The sequence below is a fragment of the Pipra filicauda genome, unplaced genomic scaffold (genome assembly GCF_003945595.2).
Source record: "Pipra filicauda isolate LSUMZ 115617 unplaced genomic scaffold, ASM394559v2 scaffold28_size6257848_pilon, whole genome shotgun sequence".
Taxonomy (NCBI): Eukaryota; Metazoa; Chordata; class Aves; order Passeriformes; family Pipridae; genus Pipra; species Pipra filicauda.
Window position 1 is genome coordinate 1,588,363 of NW_024104409.1, and position 21,752 is coordinate 1,610,114.

General features: G+C 38.0%; 1 protein-coding gene across 1 annotated transcript; it reads left to right on the plus strand.

The window, feature by feature from the left end:
- The first annotated feature begins 302 nt into the window (after window positions 1–302).
- On the plus strand, window positions 303–20,950 carry SUCLA2 (succinate-CoA ligase ADP-forming subunit beta). Its single transcript, XM_027721347.2, has 11 exons — window positions 303–428; window positions 1,803–1,986; window positions 10,549–10,648; window positions 10,848–11,010; window positions 13,697–13,825; window positions 14,243–14,381; window positions 15,789–15,950; window positions 16,032–16,174; window positions 18,558–18,678; window positions 18,958–19,046; window positions 20,139–20,950. Exons 1-11 carry the CDS (start codon window positions 342–344, stop codon window positions 20,211–20,213), a joined length of 1,392 nt encoding a protein of 463 aa, XP_027577148.1. The 5' UTR covers window positions 303–341; the 3' UTR covers window positions 20,214–20,950.
- Window positions 20,951–21,752: the final 802 nt, after the last annotated feature.

The window sequence follows — 21,752 nt, forward strand, 5'->3', positions numbered from 1 at the left end:
AAAATTTTCCATTCTGAAGCTGAACCGGTAGGGTGGGGTGGCAGAAGGGGGCTGTGCCCCTCTCCTCCCCTTTGACACAGGCGGTGCCAGCAGAGGCCGACGCGGTAAAAACGTTGTTGGTGGATTACAACCCTTTTTAGGAACCTTGTCAGAAAAAAAGTAACCTTTATTAAAACCAGAACAGCTGAAAAACAAGTGGGCGAGGAGGACGCCACAGAGCCGCTCCTCCCCTCGCGGCGTCACCGCGGGAGAGGCGCCGCGCCAGGCCCTTCCTGCCCCGCCCCCGCCGGGAGCGGCGCGTGCGCGCTGCCAGGGGCACCTGAGGGCGAAGGGGCTCGGCCATGGCGGCCTCCATGATTTGCAGCCGGGCGTCGGCCGGGCTGAGGGGCAGCGGTCTCCGCGCTGTGCTGGGCTCCGCCGCGGGGAAGGTACAGCCGCCGCTCGGGAGACGGGGCAGGCGGGCGGGCGGAGCCGGGGCCGAGGCAGAACCGGGTCGGGATCGCGGTCGCTCCCTGTGTAGCGCCGGCGGGAGGAGCGGCCGTCTCGTCCCACTCGCGCCGCCGTTCTGCCCTGCGGTGCTGGCAGGGCTGGCAGCCCTGTGCTTACCTTCACCCCCCCGCAGGCGCTGTTCTTGCGTGTGGCAGCTCTTCCCGGCGTGCTTCCATTTCCATTCCTTTTTAGCGTCCCCTTCCCCTGACTTGCTTGGAAAACCCAGTGTTTCCATCTCCGCCGTCACCTTGCCCATCGGCTAGGTCGGGCTGTGCCAGTTAAATTCTTGCAGCTCGCATCTCCACCAGCCTCTGCTCTTGGTTCCTGTGAATGCCATTGCGGGGCGCGGGCTTGGTTTTGGCTGCGGCACCCCTGGCAGGCGGTGCAAACGAAGGAGCTCCGCGGGCTGCCGTGTGTGACACAGTGGGTGACACTCGGTGCCACCTTCTCCTCCTGCCACCTAGGGGGGAGGGTCGCTGTGAGCGCCCCTCTCGTGTTACGCGCGGCCTCCCGGGGCCGGCGGTCAGTCGGCGACTGTCCCTTGGGTTCTGTGCCAAGGAAAGGGCCTCCTGCTTACGGGAGGAATCCTTTGGAGATTAAATAGGCCTTGCCGATTCGCTAACTTGGAATGTCGTAGTAAAGCTCTTGTGTTGTCTACTTGCAAAACAAAAAAAAACCCTTAAAAATCTTGTCTGTTAGAAACTTTCTAATACGAGCTGATTTTTGCTTCGGTGCTTGTGCCAATGGTGCATGCTAAAAAAAAAAAAATTAAAATTAATGGAAAAGTTTGTAGTCTTTTTGCCATGAATCTTTTGGTGCTGATCTCTGTTCATGGGTTAGCTGAATTCGGTGGGCTTGCTGTTTTGTGTGTGTAAAAAATGAAGGTCTTGTTCCTGTATAGTGAAATACGGAAAAAGCAGCGAACATTTTTCACTTTTGTTGCTACTAATTTACGTGTGACAATATGCTTCTGAAATTCCTCGAGGTTCTTTTTCTTACTGGTGTTTTCCTTAAAGTACTTAAATGTCAACTGAACACTCAAGGGTGTTTTAACACTGCCAGTCCTTGTCAGTGTTAGCAGCTTCACCAGCTCTTTCCCACTGCCCAATAAAACCTCCAAAACCAAATACCTGACTAGACATGAATGACTAATGTGGAATGGTAGGATTAAATGTGCAGGTGTTTGCATTAGGACACTGAACTGTACTTGTTTAATATGTAGACTTTTTTTAACCTAAACAAAGAGGGCAGTTTTTCACAACAGTCATGTTCTTTGTTGTTTTTGTTTTCTTTTTTTAATTCTTTTCCTTCAGGCACTCGCTGGAGGTCCAGGAATACTCAACAATCATGGATTTCAGGTGCAACAGCAGCAACAGAGGAGGCTATCGCTCCATGAATACCTGAGCATGGGACTGTTGAAGGAGGCTGGTATTTCTGTTCCACATGGAGTAGTTGCCAAGACGCCAGATGAAGCTTACAAAATAGCAAAAGAAATAGGTATATTATTAAAGAGAACTTTTACAAAATAGGCATGGGATTGATACAAGGTATAACTACTTTTTCTCTTTCATGGTAAGGCATTCGTTGGAGTTCTGAATATACCTTCTCTTTAAGAGAGCCCTTCCTGTGAAGCAACCTTCCTCTTAAGAAGGAATAGGTCAGGTATAAATTGTAGTATCCTAGACTAATATAATTACCTAACCTTCTTTGAGATGAGTAATAGACTCTGCAAATCCTGGATTTCTTTCTGCTTTCAAGCAAGCTTAAAGGAAATCTTGTGTGAAGAGCTTCAGTGGTGGTGACAAGATGTCTTAGAGAGCAGAAGATGCAAAACATACCTACCTTTAGGCTGCAGAAGAAGAGTAAAATCCTATCCTTTGTGAGCGTGCTTTTCGAATGCACCTACTTCATACGGGGGGGAGCACTTCGATGGCTTGTAGTTATACACTTATTTCCTGGATTTTTGGTGGAAAAAGTATCCAGTCTCATTTACCTGGTGCTTAAATACCTTATTTAGGCTGAGCTTTAGTTTGGACTTGACTTTGCCTATTAATTTGGCACTTTACCTACTATGTGTACTAGTAACATTTTTTTGTTTAATTTGAATGTAATATAGAATCAACTTCTATTGTGTGAGGCATTAATAGAGGGGGGGTTTTTTTGGTTAGTTGATTTGCATGTTTGGGTTATTTTTTAGTTTAAAATTTGGGGGTTTTTTCCCTCAGAAAGGTGTAGTAGGCTTCTCACATAGTTTTAATGAAGAATGTTGCTTGTTGTATTTTACTCCCCTATGTACATGCCCAACTCTCTTTTCACCTTCAGATAGATATATTTGTAGTGATTCCTGAGGTTATAGGTTTTGTTAGATTCATTTCAGTTTCATGTGTAGATTTAATTTAAGAAATGAAATCTGAAAAAGAAGATAATTTTTCTTCTAGAGGAAGTTATGCTGCTTTGTAATATAGAAAGGAATTGAAAAGCTGATTTTCCTTCAGATCTGATGTCCCAGAAATTCAAGTATGGTCTGCCTGCTTTCTTTATCTTGTTTCTGTTAGAGAGTAAATGATACAAATTTATAATAATTTTATTAATATGAAAGGAAGATGCTAAAGTACTTTTGAGAATGGTTTAAAATTCAGATTCTTGCCTTCTGTCAAGAGTGAGCTTGTAGCATGATCAGAACTTCACAGATCAGGCATACCCCTTTGCTCGACTTTAATATTTGCACAGATCTTGCTGGTGGCAAATGAGACAGACCACCTTTGTCTATGACTCTTTAATCAACAGCCCAGAAACTCATAGGTCAGGGTTCCTTTGTTTTGTTCCTTGTTTGGAGCGGGATCCTGTAGCAAAGTAGGTACGTCCAACTGCTGGTTTATAGCTCTGTGTCATCCATGTGATGTCACAGGTATTCCTCTTATCTGGAGTATGTGACTCTGTGCAATTTCTTGCAGATCAGAAAAATGAAGTTGTGCAGTGTGTGAGTTAGCATCCTTCAGTAAAGGAATTTGGGGCTTCTGGTTGACAGCCAAATACTTCGTTGAAGTTAGTGTGTATTCAACACTGTGGCTGAGAGGAGGAAAGGAAGACTTCCCAAAAGGAAGAACACACTGAAGGATCTTGAATTTTTGAGGCATTGCTCAAACATAAACTTATTCTGAATGGTGACAGATTATCTTTTGCTCCAGTGTTTTGGTTTTCTTTGTTATTGTTGCCATTTACCCACCAGTTTTCATTTAGTATGTACTTAAAAAAAACCAACAAAACCCAAACCAAACAAACCAAATCTCTATCAGAATGAAAAAAATTCACTTTTTTTGTCCACCTGCTCATTGTTTATTTTTGTTGTGTAAGAGTAGTTGCCAGTAGATATGAAATTATTTTTTGTTTCTTTTTGTGTTAAAACTGTTTTTTCAAATGCGTGCCTAGACTGTTACAAAGATAGTTGGTGATACTCTTTGCTCTGTTTCCCTAGTGCTGAACCACATGCTCCTGATAAATTTACATAGAGCAGATTTCTGACTAAAGGTTGAGTTTGGGATTGGATTTCTTTTGCAAATACTTCACTTAGAAATGGGTAACTTTTTACCCAATGTATAACAAATACAAACTTCCCATTAACAGTGATTATCATCGTTAGCTGCGGCTGTAGCTAAATCAGTGTTACGTGAACATCTTGCTTAAATTTTGAAAAAATGAGCTGAGTTCTGTTCCTGAGTGTTAATAAGAGGCTGCAGCATGTCTTGATAATTGCCTCCAAGCTTATGGTTTGCTCTCAGCCATGTGTGCATTCCAGCTAGCACTGTGAGCAGTTCCGATTTAGAAGCTGATATGTGTTTGTTATCAAGAACATGACTAATGAACCTAAAGACTATTTTTTGAAGAACATATGCTTTATCAGTGTGATAGCAGATAACAAACAGCAGTGTTATACATTTCAAATAGTGTGTTCTGCTGAGCTAAGACAGCACCTATGAAAGTGTATTTATTGCTGTAACTGAGATTTTGATGCTTCCTGACACCTTCCTCCGCTAACGGGTGTGTGGAAGGGAGTGACATATTGTATGCCTGTAGCAAAGCCTGCTTTTCTTTTATTTCTGTTCAAGATGATTTGAGAAGTAAGACTTTTTAAGTCATTAATATCTTGAAGAAGCTTTTGTGTTCCGGTAGTTTTGTCACATTTTCAGATAGTGAATCCCACAGCTTTATGTTAATGGCAGTGTCAAATTTTAGAAAAACAAAAATGTGTACAGAATAAGGAGGTGTTAAAAACTGAGTGCATAACATTTCACTTTTCTACTTCAAAGTTTTTGAAAGGAGACTGAAAGCAATGGAGTCTGCTGCTTTTGCTTTTGCAGTTTAAGAGATCTAGTGCAGCTCCATATCTGTGTGGTTTATAAAGAATGTTCTATTTTTGGTATGCTTTCTACAGAACGACTCAAATAATTGGCTTGGCTGTATTCCTGCTGAAAGTTCCATGATTAATAGATGTTTTTTTTCAGATCTCTTAAGAGGTTTCAATAACATTGAAAAGACCTTAAGTTCTTTTAGATATTATTTATTTTTCTGTCTATGGCTTAAGTATACAACCTGTATCTGTTTAAAAAAAAAAAAAAAAACCCAACAAAATAGCGATGTGTAAATCTGGGTAAATTTATAAATAGAATTTTTTCTCTCAGGCTTGATTTAGTCAGAAATCAAAGTGTAGTACGTGTAGTATGAAATAATTTTTTTAGGTAAAGTGCTTTTTCTTTACTAGCTCTTCAAAAGAAAGGTATTCCAGGCACTGTGGCATAAAAGCTAGAGTGTTTTCTTCCCTAGTGTGTGCCACACCTTCCTTTGTAGTCTGTGGTTAAGTTGTTGGGATTTTTATATGTTCTATGTCATACTGAAAGCTCATGTCTAGATTTTGTTCCCGGTATTTTTTTGGTTGTTTTACCATTATCAGTTTTCCCCATTGGTCAGTTACCTGCTTGACTCTACAGACAACCTAAAAGACATTAGATAGTAGAGTCTGAAACTCCAGAGTGTTTATTCAGGTGCTGTAGGACATGGGTGATGATCTAAGGTGGCAAATTTGTGCAGAAATCCCCCAGGTGTTAAAAAAATCATGCAGTTATGTTTCTACTTACCTGGTCAAAATCTCTAGATAACCAGCAGTAGCAGGTAGTAGTCTAGAAACCAAACATGTACCTAAATTCTGGCAAATGTTACCTTTTTGGCATCTGAAGCTTACATTTTGCTTTAGCTTTTGCTTTCTTCTGTAGTGCTTTACTCCTTTGAAGTTAAAATACCAAAACATGTTGTTGATGATAATTCACTAATTAAAATAAACTTGTCTAACCAGCAGATTAAGATTTTGACCTCTGTATTTTAATTGCTTGACTTAGACTGTTGCCAAAACCAAACCTGTCTTGTGAGCTGATGACGAACTTGATGCAGTTGAATAATGTCAGGAAGTATTTGAGTAGAAACTATTTTGTAATAGCAAAACATCTGTTTGCTCTCCTGACTGGTATGGTCCTTTCAGTGAAAGTATGAAGATTCCTGGCACATAATTATTTCAATAATCATACATCTGATTTGTCTGCAGTGAGTCTTTGAACACTCAGAAGTTTCAAATGCTGAAAAAAATGTGATTTTTAAGTTAGAATTCTAAATAACTATACTTACTAGCAAAATGCAGACCGTATATCTGAAGAGATTCTCTGCCTCTGTTGACAGAGTTAGGGTCAGCATATTATTTGGGTTGACGCTTCTGTTTTTAGTTACAAGCCCATCTTTTTGCTTCCTAATGCCAGTAAATAAACTATATTGTTTAAACTTAGAGCTGTTATTGTATCTGTGCAATAAAAAACTTACATAGTTTGTGTTATAACTGGAGAGTTACTTTTTCTGGTACAAGAACTTTGAAATACTAGCTGAGGCAAAAGTTATGTGTCTCTGTCTCTCTCCCAGGATAAGTTTGCAGTTGAATGGTAGTTGGGAACTTGGTTGAGACTTGTGTTACTAACCTGTCACTGCCTTCTATTGTTGTCTGTCTTGTCAGAGTAGATTAGGCTTGCATAGTTATCGTGAAGGTGTCTGTAATATGTGGAATGCAGTACTGCTGCTACAGTTAGTGTTGGGCAGAGAAGTGCCTATTAATGTGATTTGGCAAAAGTCAGAATGGAAACTTGTAAAGCAGAATGTTTTCGTACAGTTTGTCCTGAACACATTAGTGCTAAGTCAGCGTTCTGCTGATTTCAGACACCTGTCCTCATTGGTATCTACTCTTAATTTTCTAAACATTTCCTGATTTTTTTTCAGGCTGTGCTACTTACATGTGTGTTTAGTGCTGACTGCCATTAACATGGAAACATGATGCTTAACAAATGCTTGTTCTGAGATTTGTGCCTTGGCCTGTAGCTTGCTTACCTGGGACACTGTCTGTACTGCTATTCTAGGGCCCTGTGTTAAGGCTTTATGGTTTGTTACTGCTGCTGAAAGCTGAAGTCCTGCTCACTGAAGTGTTCCTGTGCATGCGCATGGCACACGGCGCGTAAGTCTGCAAAAGTACTGTCTGCTGTGTGAGCTTTTACCTTCAGGGAATTGCTTTTCTCAAGGCATGATCACACAAATGCTTATGCTGGCGCAAGAAAAGACTGGAGTGAAAAGCTGAAGACAGAAGGCAGTATAGGACTTCTGTGGGATTGTGTTTGCTGACATAAACTGTCCTGGCTTTGTATGTGGGTACCTGCTCTAGGGCAGAAACTGCTATATTTTATTGAAACAAAAGCCTAGCAGTATTTCAAACCATATAAGCAAAACACAAGGGCACATCTGTTGATACTGAGTAGAAAATGATAGTAGCTGCTGGTTTCCAATTTTTTTCCTTGCATTACCGTGTATCAGCAGTTCTCTGTGTCAGATTGTGACAGTGCTGCAGCTCTAACACTGCACATGGGGTGTATGAGCAAACATTTCTGTCCTCTAGTTTTAGGGTAATTTTATATAGGAGCTGTGGGAAAAAATGTTTATTGAACAATAAACTTCCTGCAGGATGGCTTAAGTTATGGTTTCCTTGGGACATATTATCTTAAATTTTGTTTCAGGTACATTTGTGCAGCTTAATTGCTTGTAAACATAACTGGTTAAATAAACCTTGAAGTATTATGTGTTTATGCAATTAAGCAGTTTGCTTGGAGTGCTGTAGGAAAACAATTTACAAATCATTAATATCCTGCTCATTTAATGACACAGTTGTTGCATAAGGGATAATCCAATGATGTTACGGCCAAATTGATTGTGAAAAGTTAAAAGTTGTTTTTCTCACACTTTTTTTCAGATGTTGACAAAGTTTTATAATGCATAATAATGACATTTTAAAGAAACATCTTACAGAATCAGAGCAGTGATGCATTTAGCCCAATACTCTACCTAAGGACAGAAGAACATAGTATTTAGGGCAGTTGTTAGCCTGCCTATTTTTGCTGTCCATTACCCCTCCTTTCCCTTCAGCATTCATATTTGTTGTCTTAGAGATATCAGAGGGAACATCTCTACCCAGTTCCTTTTGACTCTTCTGTTCTTCTTTCCCATCTCCTGGCAGGCTTCATTATCTTTTGTGTAAAGAAGGGTCTTTTTCTCTTGCACCGCTTTAAAACTGACTTCCCTTGGTAGGTGGCTTTTGTTTTTGGCTGGTGTAGAGCAGCAACTGGAATGAATGATGTACATGTAGTTCACAGAATCACAGAATATGCTGAATCGGAAGGGACCCACAAGGATTATTGAGTCCAGCTCCTAGCCCTGCAGAGAACCATCCCCAAGAGTCACACCATAGTTGTGTGTTCTTGTTCTATCCTGCACAGGTATGGCTGAAGACTGTAGTTGTATTCTTGCTTTCTTCTCCTTTGATAGATTTAAAGAAGTGCTAAGCTCCTTTAGTTTCTTCTTTTGAGGGTATCTCTTAATTTCAGTGATCATCCTAGTAGCCAGAAAAAACTTCTATGCCCAGCGCTAAGTGTGATATTCCAGCTGAGATCTTGCCAGAGCATTAGTTGGGATGTAGTTTTCACTTGTTCAGATTCTGGTCTTTATTGCTAGGAGGAATGACCACCACAAAGAGGTGCCTGTGGGTGAACTTTTGGCTTTCTTGAAAACTTCTCTGTAGTAGCAGCTTTTTAGCTTTCTGGACTTGTGTAGGAAATGAAAAGTAGAGCGGACCCTCTCTTCTGAACTTACTAGTGGACTGTAAGTTAAATCTTTTAGTCTTGATTGATAAGTATATTGCTTCTGAAACATTGTCAGATCTTCCATGGAAACCTCAAAATAGTAAAATAACACTGTGAATATATTAGATCTTAAATATTTGAGGCACTTCAGATCCTTGTGGAGGAGCCCTGGTAGGTCCTCTGTGAGCAAGGGAACAAGTGTGAGGTGGTGGGTTTTGTTAGCCTCTTCACAGATAAGAAAGTGTTTTCCTCTCTTTTATACTAACACTGAAAAGTCGTGCTCCTTGTACGTAAAAGGTAAATTGTTTTCAGATGGATGGAACTTTAATCTCGCATGTTGGAGTACATGGCTTCATTTATCCATGAAGCTGCTACTTACAGTCTTATTCATACATGGCACTTAGTGTTTCCTAAAGCAGGCTTGGTACTTAGAGTAGCTGCGTAAAATTAAGTCTTGTGTGGCTTCTATCAAGTATGTTATCTTACTCGATTGCCAATGCTTGGTAGCTATAAAAAAGTAGTTATCTTCAGGAACTGAATTAAATGTTAGAATCATAGACTGTAATAAGTTGACATATACTTGTGTGTTCATAACCTTCATGCTTCTTGTGGAAAAAAAAGGGCTTTAAATCAGTTGTGAATTCAGAGATCTGTTGATAGGTAGGCAGTCAAGAAGTAAAATCAACCAGTAGTTAGTTGGGAGTAGTAACTTGGGTATTCCCTTTGTTTATAGCCTCCCTAGCTTGTGATATTATGCAAGTTTTATTGTACTTGCCCAAGCAGGATGCAGGTCAAAATAGAAATCAACACAACTTCTTTGTCTGCCGTGATCTTCCTCAGTATGTGTAGTGGCTAGTTTTGCCTGAGTACTGTAATTATTCTTAAGCTTTTCCATGGTTCCCTTTTCACATCCAAGAGAACAGCAAGTTCTTTCTTTGCTCAGAAAGACCAGAGTGGCTCAACTAACGGTGGCATGAGAAGAGATGGGATGTGCTGAACAAATGTGAATGGGCCAGCTCTTAACATCTTGCTGTCTAGTTGCTCTCTGTACTCTAAGTGAACTTGAATAGTAACTCAGGACTTAGTTTTTCTTGCTTTATCACCTTAAATGACTTTATGAACTCTTTTTTTTGCCTTTAATCTTTCAGAATGTCCCAGTTCCATTTTAATTATATTCTCGTACTTTACTTTTTAAACCCAAATGCAGTCTCCCCTACCTGGAAGAATATTTTGTAAAGGATTTTTAAACAGTTAAAGCCAACTAAAGGGCTTACTCTGCCTGTTCTTGGAAAAACAATGGATTTGTTTAGGCCTCTACATTCTGCAAAGCACTCAAGCTCATGCATCAGTGCTCTGCTGAAAGCTGTAGATCTGCAATCTGACTTGAATAAGTGCTATAGTTACACATCATTGCTGGGAAGATAGTGGTTACGGATATAGGGTATTTGTACTTGATTGAGGAAAATCTTGGATTACAGTGTGTCAGGTATTCAGTTTCATCTTGTTAATAGTCTGAGATGCTAACCGTTTCTTACTAGGTGCTTAATCACTTGTGATTCAAACACATGTTAAAGATGTATCAGAACAGTCAAAGTACCAACACTTTTGAATACTAATTCACCAAGGTTTGTTCGCAGAGCAGCCTAAAGCTGCAATGTGTGAATTATTTGAGACTTTTGGAATAATCTGTGTGAGCTACAATACAGTCTTCAGTTTACATGGTTGTATTTTGAATGGTGGGAGTGGAGAAGGCGGGATAAAATTAAAGCAGCCTTTATTATTCTACTTGGGGCAATTTGTTTTAGTAGTTACAGATGACAAATTTTTGGGTTTTCTTTTGTTCTAGGTACAAAGGATCTTGTGGTAAAAGCACAGGTTTTAGCTGGTGGTAGAGGAAAAGGAACGTTTGAAGGTGGCCTCAAAGGAGGAGTGAAAATAGTTTTTTCGTAAGTTGTTTTTAAATTATCCAACCAAGTAGAAAAACTTAACAGTTTCACATTATGAATTGAACCTGTTGCTTTCTTTAAAACAAATATTTTAATTCTTAACCTTAAAATAACAAAAATTAGGTAAGATTTTTTTTTTAATGCTACTTCTGTTTTTTCAGCAGTTTTTGTGTCACATTCTGAGCTTCTTTTATTCTAGTCCAGAAGAAGCGAAAGATATCTCCTCCAAAATGATTGGAAAGAAGTTGTTTACCAAGCAGACAGGAGAAAAGGGCAGGATATGCAATCAAGTATTTATCTGTGAGCGGAGATATCCCAGGAGAGAATACTATTTTGCAATAACAATGGAAAGGTCTTTTCAAGTGAGTAATATGAGAAATAGAAGTAAGCTAGTTAACTTGTTTTAACTGAATTTTTAAAAAATCATCAAAACTGTTTATTGTACTGTTTATTCACTTGCTTGCTTTTGAAAATCAAAACTGCATATGAGCTGAATTGTTTTCTAATATCTCTGCTATATGATTGCCTTAGTTTTTAAGTGCTTTAAAGAAGTTTAAGTGCTACAATTTAAATTTATGGGATAATAAATAAGCATTGGTAGTCCCAACTGAAGTTCAGAGTCACATGGCTGAAGAGGAGATGGGTGGACCGACGGGGTTATTTTCACTTTGGTTTTAGTTTGCACTTACTACTGGATGCCCATATTAGCTATATTTTTCAAGTAAGTTCATTATGTGTGCATGTACATGTACACACTGTTTAAGAGTGTCAGGAACAAGATAAGTAAAAGTGTTGTGGAAGAGCAAATGGTCCTGTATAAATCAAACATCCTTTTTCTCTAATGTGGGAAGGTTCTAGAGGTGTATGGGTGTGTCCCTCGATTTTGAGTGTGCTGCTAGCTTTCTTATGCCAGTACTCTTCAGGAATTGATAAGAAGATTTGGGCCTAGAGGTCTGTCTTCAGAGCTTTCAGGAAAATGAATACCACAGTCTTTTCTGCTTGTATGAACTCTGTGTGGGGGTATGTGGTTTTTTAGGCTACAATTCAAACTGCGTTACTGAAATGAGTCAGTGGTTTCTGACAGACAAGTGTTCTGTTGTGGAGCATAGAGCATGAATTGGTAAATAATTTTAATGAAGCTGGGGTAAAACAGGCCTTGGAACTTTATTTTCTGAAGCTCAACAAAAACTGGGTTTTTATTCAGATGCATCTATTCAGATGCTTAAGTGTTTGCAGAGGCACTGATTTTGGTAATTGGAGTATTTCCAGTGTGAGTATGAAATAATATTCTGTGGAGGAATTAGAAAACTAGTTGTATTCTAATTTATTTTTTTTGTAACAGTATTAGGAATTAAATATTGTATTTGCTTCTTTCTCTTCCTCTGTAGTGTTCTTTTTGATAGGAAAATATCCATTGTGTTCGATTGCAGTACAGTTATGTGACCTAGGCACCTACATTCCGATATTTGCTGTAATAGAGCGGGGAAGATCGAAATGTTGCTGTACGAACCCCAGATTTGCCACAGGGTGGCGCTAAAATGCTGTAAATTAACAGATTCAGAATCTTAAAATCGTGTAAGCAATAAGCAAGGATCCTTGTGGAAATAAAATTTCCTGTAACTGATTTAAGCAAATTAGATAAAGAAGGGAAACATGTTTTCCTGACTTGTTCTTGTTCTTGTATAAAAAAATAAATCTTATTCGTGTATATTGAGTATACTGTGTGGGCTGTTGCCTTGTGATAGGGATGTGCTTTGTTTTTACTGCTGACTTTATAAGTTATGTTTTTAGATGTGCTTGTAGTTGCTGTAACATGCATAGGATGCTCATGATGAGGAAATGCCTTTCAAAAGAAGGAAGTGTGAGGATTGAATAGTACACAATGTTTATTCCTGATGTTGCAAACTTCTTCCTTTAAGGGGGGGGAAAAAGACTAAAATAGTCAGCTGAAACTGGAACTTGGTGACGTGGATATTATTTGCCAACAGGGGTTTATGCTTTAGGCAAAAATGTTCACTTTGGTTGTTATTTTATGACGTGTTTGTGTTGAACCTTGTTACTAGATGCAGGATAATTTGCCAGCTATATGTTTCCATTTGGAAGGATGGTAATGGGAGGAGAGTGGTGTGGCTATTAAGCATGTTCTCTGAACTAGAGTCACATTTTCTATAATTAATTGTCAACAGTTATAAAGCTGTTTAGTGTTTAAGACCTCTGCTGATAAGTACACATATGCTTTAGTATACCCCTGGTCATAATCCATGCATGGGTGCTGATAAGGGAAGGAAGGTAGGCTGAGGTGCTACAAGTGAGTATGTTTTAACTGTGGAGGAGAGATTTTTAGGTTCGACGATACTAAGTCCTTGATGCTTTTGTTGAGATTTAGACAGCTTAAAAAAACCCCAAACAACAAAACTACTGCAAATGCTATCAATTCTGGTTTCTTAGGTTCTTTTATTATGGAATAATTCAGTGCTGTTTTGTCAGAACTCCATGACTTAACTTTCAGTGATGGCTATAGCTGCTGAACAGGTATGGTTTGCAGTAATTTATCACTAAGTCTTGCGCACTTACATTTGTCCTTGAAGTTGGAGCATGGCAGAATGAATAAATGAGTGCCTGGTGTTTGATCAGTGTTTGTTTAGGGGTTAATGGAGAACATGGAGATGAGAAGGTTGTTCTTTTTCTAGTGACAACCTAAAAGATAAAATTCATGATTACTAAGTTCAATCTTTCTATCAAAATTTAAAACTAGTATGTCTGTGTTAATTGCTCTGTTGCTACAGTGGACACAAAGGACAGTTTTCCTTTTTAAAAGAAATTAGACCCAACATACACCTTAAAACTTGGAAAGTATTATTAAAAGGTTTTATATAGAAGTATGGAGTAGATAATAACACTCTCCTCAGAGCATACAAGTAAAATGCTCAAATAAGAAAAAAAATTCTAACAAGGTTTTATTGCTGTGAGGTATCATATGGGAAGAGCAGAGGTTCAATTCTGTAGTATAAAATTACTTATACTTTTTTTTTCCTCTCTCTGTTCTAGGGTCCTGTGCTGATAGGCAGTTCTCAGGGTGGTGTTAATATTGAAGATGTTGCTGCAGAGAATCCTGATGCGATAATTAAGGAACCCATTGATATAGTAGAAGGCATAAAAAAGGAGCAAGCTGTTAGGGTAATTGTTAATGTGGGAAAGTACACATTATCAAGGATGGGAGGGTTGCTTCTAAATTTTGTAAAGTGTGTATGCATTCAACCTACTGAGTTGTCATAAACCCTTTTTTGAAACATTTGAACTAGATATTTGAGTATTTTCAGGTGATAGTGTAAATCCAACTACTTGGCAGTGCTTTATCTAGCTTTTATATGGGTTTGTAAAGGCATGTGATGATAAATTTTTACTAGCTGTGTTTTAGGATAAGTGCAGTGTTTTGTACTGAAAAGAATCATTTCAAACCTAAGAGTTACTCTTTTGTTTCCCCCAGGTAGACAGGACAGGTTCTACATTTGTAAATTCCATTGACACTGAAATAATAGCTAAACTGAGACACCTCTAACATGAATTAACTGATAACCAATCTTTTACTTTCAGCTTGCCCAGAAAATGGGATTTCCTCCTAATCTGGTGGATGAAGCAGCTGAAAATATGATCAAATTATATAATCTTTTTCTGAAATATGATGCTACTATGATAGAAATAAATCCTATGGTGGAAGATGCATCAGGAGTTGGTAATGTTTCTTTCTCATATTCTTCATGTACCACCTTGATGTTTTTGTAAATCTTGCCTGCTTTGCACTGCTAAAACTTTAGCTGTATACAACAAGAGGATTTAGTGTTAACATGGTATGGTGAAAAACAAATTTAATAAAGCATATAAATTTGCCTAATCTAAACATAGTAGATATCTGCTCTGAATTGCTAAGTAGGATCCTAAGTTTAAGTAGCTTCCTTTTTTAATTTTTCAAGGTTTGTTTTTTTTTTTAAAGAACACATCTTCCACTCTTGAGTAACTACGCAGGATAAGGCATTCGTGGAAGTTAGGTCTTTTCAAAATTCATGAATTGAAACTTGACCCATCTCATGTATCCAAATTGGTACTGTAAAGGTAACCAGAATAGTAGCACCTTCTAGAAATCTCCTGCCTGTACTATTCAGGCATCAGAATGACTGAATGATTGAATTTGATGTATTGAAAGACATTATTGATGTATTAAATAATATCCTGATGTTTATCATGTTTTTAGCATATGCAATTGCAGAATAGTTATTCAATCACAGCCAATTCCCCTCTCAGTAAAAAATAAATCTGTAGAGAATATTTGTACTTAAACTCGGGTTGTTACTGGTTTTTTTTTTGTTTTTGTTTTTTTGTTGTTTTGTTTGTTTGTTTGTTTGTGTGTTTTGTTTGTTTGTTTATTTTGGTTTTTTTGTGGTAGTGTCCTGTTTTGTTTTTTTTCCTTTTAAATAATACTGCTTAAATTAATGGTATGGAGCAGTCTCTCCCATCTGTATCTTGTACCTTGTCATTTTTATATTATTTGTAGTGAGGGATAGAAGTCAAGGGATACATTTGTACAGACAGAAACTTAGTTCTGAGGTAAAGAATACTCTAGGTTTTCCACGTCACCTGCTATATCTACGTAAAACTTAGTTTTGTGTTTTCTCCCAACACCTTTTCTTTCAACTCAGACATTTTTTTCATTGTGTTTTTGTGTGCTTACATGCATGCACCCACACTGTATATATTTAATCTAAAAGCAAAAAACTAAGGGGGATTAAAAAACCCTCAAACCAGAGATCTTCTGTAGTGATTAATTCTGTGCTAATTAGTGAAGCATAATTTGCCCAGATTTATCAAACAGCTTGTTGTAAGCTTTTTTGTTTTTAGAGTGTCTCCAAGAAATAGCTGTTCTCCTTTTTGTGCAGTTAAAGGTATTTAACTGATTGTGTGGGTAAACTGGAGAGAATCTTGTGTTTAGTTGCAGTGCTAAGTGTGTCTTTTCCACAAAAATTGTGCTTGGACTGTATGACCTAGCTGCCTAGGCTTAACATACTTTAACACATTCATGTAGCAGTTGAACTGTTACTCTGATATTAAATGATGGTTAGTTGCGGGTTTTTTTTTTTGCTTTCAGTGATGTGCATGGATGCAAAGATAAACTTTGACAGTAATTCAGCCTATCGTCAGAAGAAGATCTTTGATATGCAGGATTGGACACAGGAAGACCAAAGAGACAAGGATGCTGCAAAAGCAGATCTCAATTATATAGGATTGGATGGAAACATAGGCTGCTTAGGTATGTTCTATTTATTGAATGTTAAATGACCTAATGGATTTATAAACTGAAGTCCTAAATGTTATCTTTATTCTCATGTAGTCAATGGTGCTGGTTTAGCTATGGCCACAATGGATATAATTAAACTTCACGGCGGAACTCCAGCAAACTTCCTTGATGTTGGTGGTGGTGCTACAGTGCAGCAAGTGACAGAAGCCTTTAAGCTTATTACCTCTGATAAAAAGGTGAGGGAAGAGTTGGCGTATCAAGGTCCTACACAGTGGTAAACAGGCATTGGAAGACAATGCTTAGTGCATGCTCTCCAGAAAACATGTTTTTATAAGAATAGAATTAGAAAGGGAAAAAGATGGAGATGTTAGTTTAATCTTGGTGCAGATGAAGGAGGCATGAAAACCTATTGCATTTTTTCCCTTTTTAAAAAATAGGTTCTTTGGCTATGTACTGAGTAGACAGTTTTGTGTTTTCCGGTTGAAGTTAGAGTTGTATTTGAATCTTTCCAGAAATCTTGGAGTTGGAAACTCCCACAGCCCACTGTTCAAACAGAAAGCAGTATTTGGATGGGTTTCCACTTTTTTTTTCTCTTGGACCCATTTTGCAGCTGGATCTGCTTTGTGCATAGAGCTGTAGAGATGAAAGTTTGCTGTGCTGTGCACAAACAAGTTTCTAAAGCATTGGTTATGTGTAATGTAAGATAAAATAACTTTGTAATGGGCTTGGAAGGGCATTAATCTTTTATCCTATTAAAAGTTTATCAAAAATGTTCGCATGTTATTAAAATAATAAATCGATTGAAACTAGAGGAAGAGCTGTACTATCCCAGAAAAATAACGTGAGGACTGGATTGATGGTCTGCATAAGAGGTGCTTATCTCAGTGGGAACTTGGCAGTTTGGGACTTTTTAAAAAGAAAGAAAAATATTAAAAAAGGGGTAACAGAAAAAGATGGGACTGACTTGCAGAACCTGGTAATGATATGCTACTTTTACACCAGAATGTTGGGCACCACTTGCTCATCTTTGGAAGGGGCCAGAAACAAATAGTGAGTGATTTAACAGAGGAGCTTAGTCTCTGCCTCATTGGAAAGACTTTTATTGCCAAATGCGGAGTCTGACACACTCTGCAACAGTGTTTAGAATCATTGAACCATTTAGATTGGAAAAGACCTTGAAAATTGAGTCCAACCAGAAGTCTGACACTACCCACTTCTGCATTAAACCGTGTCCCTAAGCATCATGTCCACAAGTCCTTTAAATAACTTCAGGGTTGGGGGCTCAACCACTTCCCTGGGTAGCTCATGCCAATGCTTAACAACACTTGAGGGAAAGAAATTTTTCCCAATATCCAATCTAAAACTCCCCTGGTGCAACTTGAAGCCATTTCCTCTTGTTTTACTGGTTGTTATTTGGGAGGAAAGACCAACCTCTACCTCACTACAGCCTTCTTTCAAGTAGTTGTAGAGAGCCATAAGGTCCCCCTGAACCTCCTTTTCTCCCGGCTAAACAACCCCAGCTCCCTCAGCCACTCCTCATAAGACTTGTTCTTTCTTCACATTCTCCCAGTGAATTGAGGGAACAGTGAGGGACACAGGCACAGAACATCTAAACTGCAGAGAGAAAAGAAGAAAACAAGGAAGAATCTGGGGGTTGGTGATTTGGGACCAGTTTTTGCAATGCCAGTTTTCTGCCGATGTATGGATAGAGGGTGTCCAAACAGACTTAATAGAACTTTTCCTTTCTGCCTTCTTTCAGCTGCTCACTCTTTTATCAGAAAACTATGACTATAACTGGTATTGCTGGTGCTGAAAGTCAAAGCAGTGCAGCCTGCTGGTGTCATGGACTGCACTCTGGCTGGCACTCAGGGTTCAGTTCAGGGCTGGTTTGGAACAGCCTTCTGGAATGTCAGTCTCAGTTGCTTCTGCCCATCAGTAGCAGGAGCAATAACGATGTAACAAGATGAGCTAGTCTAATTGCAAGATAATGAGAACCAAGTTTCTGTGTATTAACCAGTTGCACAGGAATGTTTTGTCTTGTTAAGTCTATTCTGTCCTCCAAGGCTGTTTATCCATTTTGGCTTCTGCTTTATTTCATTTTTCACCATTGACTGTGATCTTTTTACCCTTCTTTTCCACTGCTTGAGTAGGAAAAAGATTATCCCTTAGCTGCCAGCTTAGCCCTCCTGAATAAAATTTATTTCAGATAGCTTAACTCTAAGCATGCTAGCTTTTTTGTGAACTGTATAAACAGTGTCTTGTGTAAGAATTTTTTAAATTTTCTGTGTTCTTTAGCGCAGCTTCTTCAGTATGTGGAGGTACTGGTGTGGGAGGTACCTCTGCTGGAGTACTGTTAGAAGCAGAAAGACAAGCAATTGATAAATTTGATTTCCTGAAGCAACTATTCTGCTCTGTGTTATGCTGTATGTTTTGCTGTACTTTATAGAAGTGTACTTTTGTTGCCAGTGTTCTCTAGAACAGAAATGTTCCGTGTCTTTTGCAGAGGTCCTTAATACATTTAAAGAGCTTGAATTTTTCTTAGGCTGAAAGGCTGAGTTCTGCTTTTATCTGATGTGCCTTTGGCCATTTTTAACAGGAATATTGTCATTGATTCTGTAGGTACTGGCTATTCTGGTAAATATTTTCGGTGGCATTATGCGATGTGATGTTATAGCACAAGGCATTGTTATGGCAGTAAAGGATTTGGAACTAAAAATCCCTATTGTGGTACGGTTGCAAGGTGAGTGTGCTTCATATATATTTGAATATATTTCTGTCCATATCGACAACTGTTATTGAGCTTGTATATTGTGTAGCAAGTTGCCTGTAAGTTGAAGTCTGTGGAAAAATAAGGCAAACCCTGAGTTTAGATGGTAAAGGTTGGCAAGTTAATAAAAAGAGATTTCCTGCTTTGAAACTACTAAAGGTGTCTTCTAAATTTATTCACTAACTTTTGGAAGAGGCTCCCTAGTAGTAGTACTCTCCTGTTCAATGAGTGGTGTTTTATCTGTTTCTTAAGGTACACGAGTTGATGATGCCAAAGCTTTAATAACAGCTAGCGGCCTCAAAATCCTTGCGTGTGACGACTTGGATGAAGCTGCAAAAATGGTAAGATAGCTGGTTATGAATATTCTTTTCAGAACATAGCATCTTTTTCAGAGTATTGAAAAGTTGAAACTCCATTCAATCAACTTAAGGTAGCTTAAGATAAATCACAGTGCCAGTTATTATTATCAGAGCCTGAAGCAAGTGTTTAACAACTTGGTAAGTACATAGTTTGTCAGGGAAACAACTATGCAGGCAGAAGCTATTAAACCCCACAAATGAAAACCAGACCAGTGATCAGATCAGTCGCTCCCCTTGGTATGGGAATGGCTAAGAGCTTAGCTTTATTAATTTTGAAAAAATATGTAAATTGAGGTGGATGAAAAAATGCAATGTAGCACTTCCTTTGATACACCACTATATTTCAGTGTGCATGATTAAAACTGTAGTTGATCATCTTGTTGCCTCATAAGATAATTAGAAAGTCAGACATGCAGACGCATTGTTTGTGATTTTTTTTTTTGGGTGTATTTACCTTGCTTTGTTTTTGCAAATCACACTAGGAATGCGTAGCAACAGTAAAGATGAAAATTTTTGATCTGCAGAAAGTTAGAAGGCATCTGATGGATTTTATATCATGGGGAAACACATTTCTGAGTCTTTCTTTTTTTCTGCAGAACCACTTACTCAGTTAAAACAATTCATTCTAAGCAGGAAGTAATTCAGAGAGATTTAGAGTTGTTATGCAAGAGAAGATGAGGCTCCATAAGGTATCAAAATAAGATCCAGAAATGCTTGCAATAAGAACTCAGAGAAGAAATAATTCTAGATATATAGACTCTCTTGTGAGCAGATACCCCAACAGCTCCCAGGATAATAGGGTGGCACATAAAATTTAAAACTTTTAGCGTGTTATCAAGATATTTGGTTGTAAATGAGAAACAAACATTATTAACTCAGATGTTTTCTAGAAGACCTGACTATCTTTCATTTAAAAGTGGTTAAGAAGTACTGAACTAGGTAATAATCCTACACCCACCTCCCCCTTTAAGATCTTACTGATGATTCTCTGGCATTACTTTGTTTAAAAAGATTGATCCAGCTCAGTCAAGTTAGGATTGTTTTGAAATTAAGTCATTATTTTCTGTTTTTCAGGTGGTGAAGCTGTCTGAAATAGTAACCTTAGCAAAGCAAGCTCAGGTGGATGTTAAATTTCAGTTGCCAATTTGATCTGAGAAATGTCATGCCAGTGTCTAACATGTTCTCTGAAATACTGTGTTCTGTGGGATATTTTTAATTTTTCTTTTTGTGGAGGTATGGATTGACAGGCGCACAAACTTAAGTATCTGGTCTTTAATGTTAACATTCAGAATGGTCAGAATTCTTGTAAAAGTGTGTATTGCTGATACTTAGTCTCTCTTCATTGTTATTCTCAAGCCTCCAGCTTTTGCTGCAGAATGTCACTTGCAATATACTTCTTCATTGTCCAAAGTAAAGCTTCTGGTTGAAAAATAATTATTCTGAATAAATTTTGAAGTTACTTTACTTGTAAATTTGTATTAGACTTGGCTAAAAGTAAATATGACTGGATTATCTAGTTGTCCATGTGGAGAAATGTATTGAAACGGTATTTTATGTTGGAGACAGTTGTACTTAGCAGTACAATGGACATGAGCAAATCAATCATTATTTATGAACAGGTGCATTTGAACTTGATCAGAAATATTTTTAGAAGTCCTTCACTGAAGTAACTGGTAACTCATCTGGACAACGTGTTAAATCACTACAAAATATACTGTAGCACTTAGATTTTCACAATTTCCAGCCTTTGCAAAAAAGCATTGTGTAGTTTTATATATGAACAAGCATTTACCAAACTTCAAGGAGACAGGATACATAGATAATTAAAATGTCTCTTGTACATTGCTAATAAAATTGTACATTAATAAAATATCTCCCAAAACTTTTACTGACTTTTTTCTTTATTTGTTACCATTTTGAAAAATTGCATATACTTCTGGATTAAACCATAATTTAAGATAGCAAACTAAAAGCTTTTCAGGAGTACAGTTACAGTGGCATATATGTTAATTTTTTTCCTCCTTGAAATGCACTGTGTGATTAAAACCGTGTGAACTTCTGTTGAAAAGCTTGGACAGATATCATGCATATAACATCCTACTAAAGAGTCCATAACTGATCTCTGCACAAATAAATATGCAGGAAAGTGTTGCTTTTTGGGGAAATATTGCTTCTAACAAATCTAATGTTAAACATTAATTTTTGTCACCTTACTTGCACCACCAATGCTGTTGATTTTGTCATTACATTGAACTTGGAACTTGGATGATGATCTGTTTACTCAGTACTCATTTTTTGTTTGTGTTTTGTACTGCTTTTGTTTAAAATGTTAGTTTCTTGGCTAATGATAGTGTAGTTTTATCTGGAAACAATGAAGCCTTGTCTATGGTGGGATTTCAGAATGGGAAATCATATAGTCATGAACTAAGGGCTTGGAAGGATTGTATAAAATGTAGGGAAACTCACAGGCATGTTAGGAAACAGGAATAAAACGTATTTTTGAGGTAGGTGGGGTAATATATGAAGAAAATTTATACTAGGATAGTGTATTTCAGTAATTTTTTGGCAGTACTAAAAAAAATCAGCAGAAATTGAATTCCCTCTGAATTTAAACTGGGTTATTTTTGATCCTAGTTGGTCTTTTACAACTGAGTACTGCATGCCATTGACCCATCATGCTAAATTTGG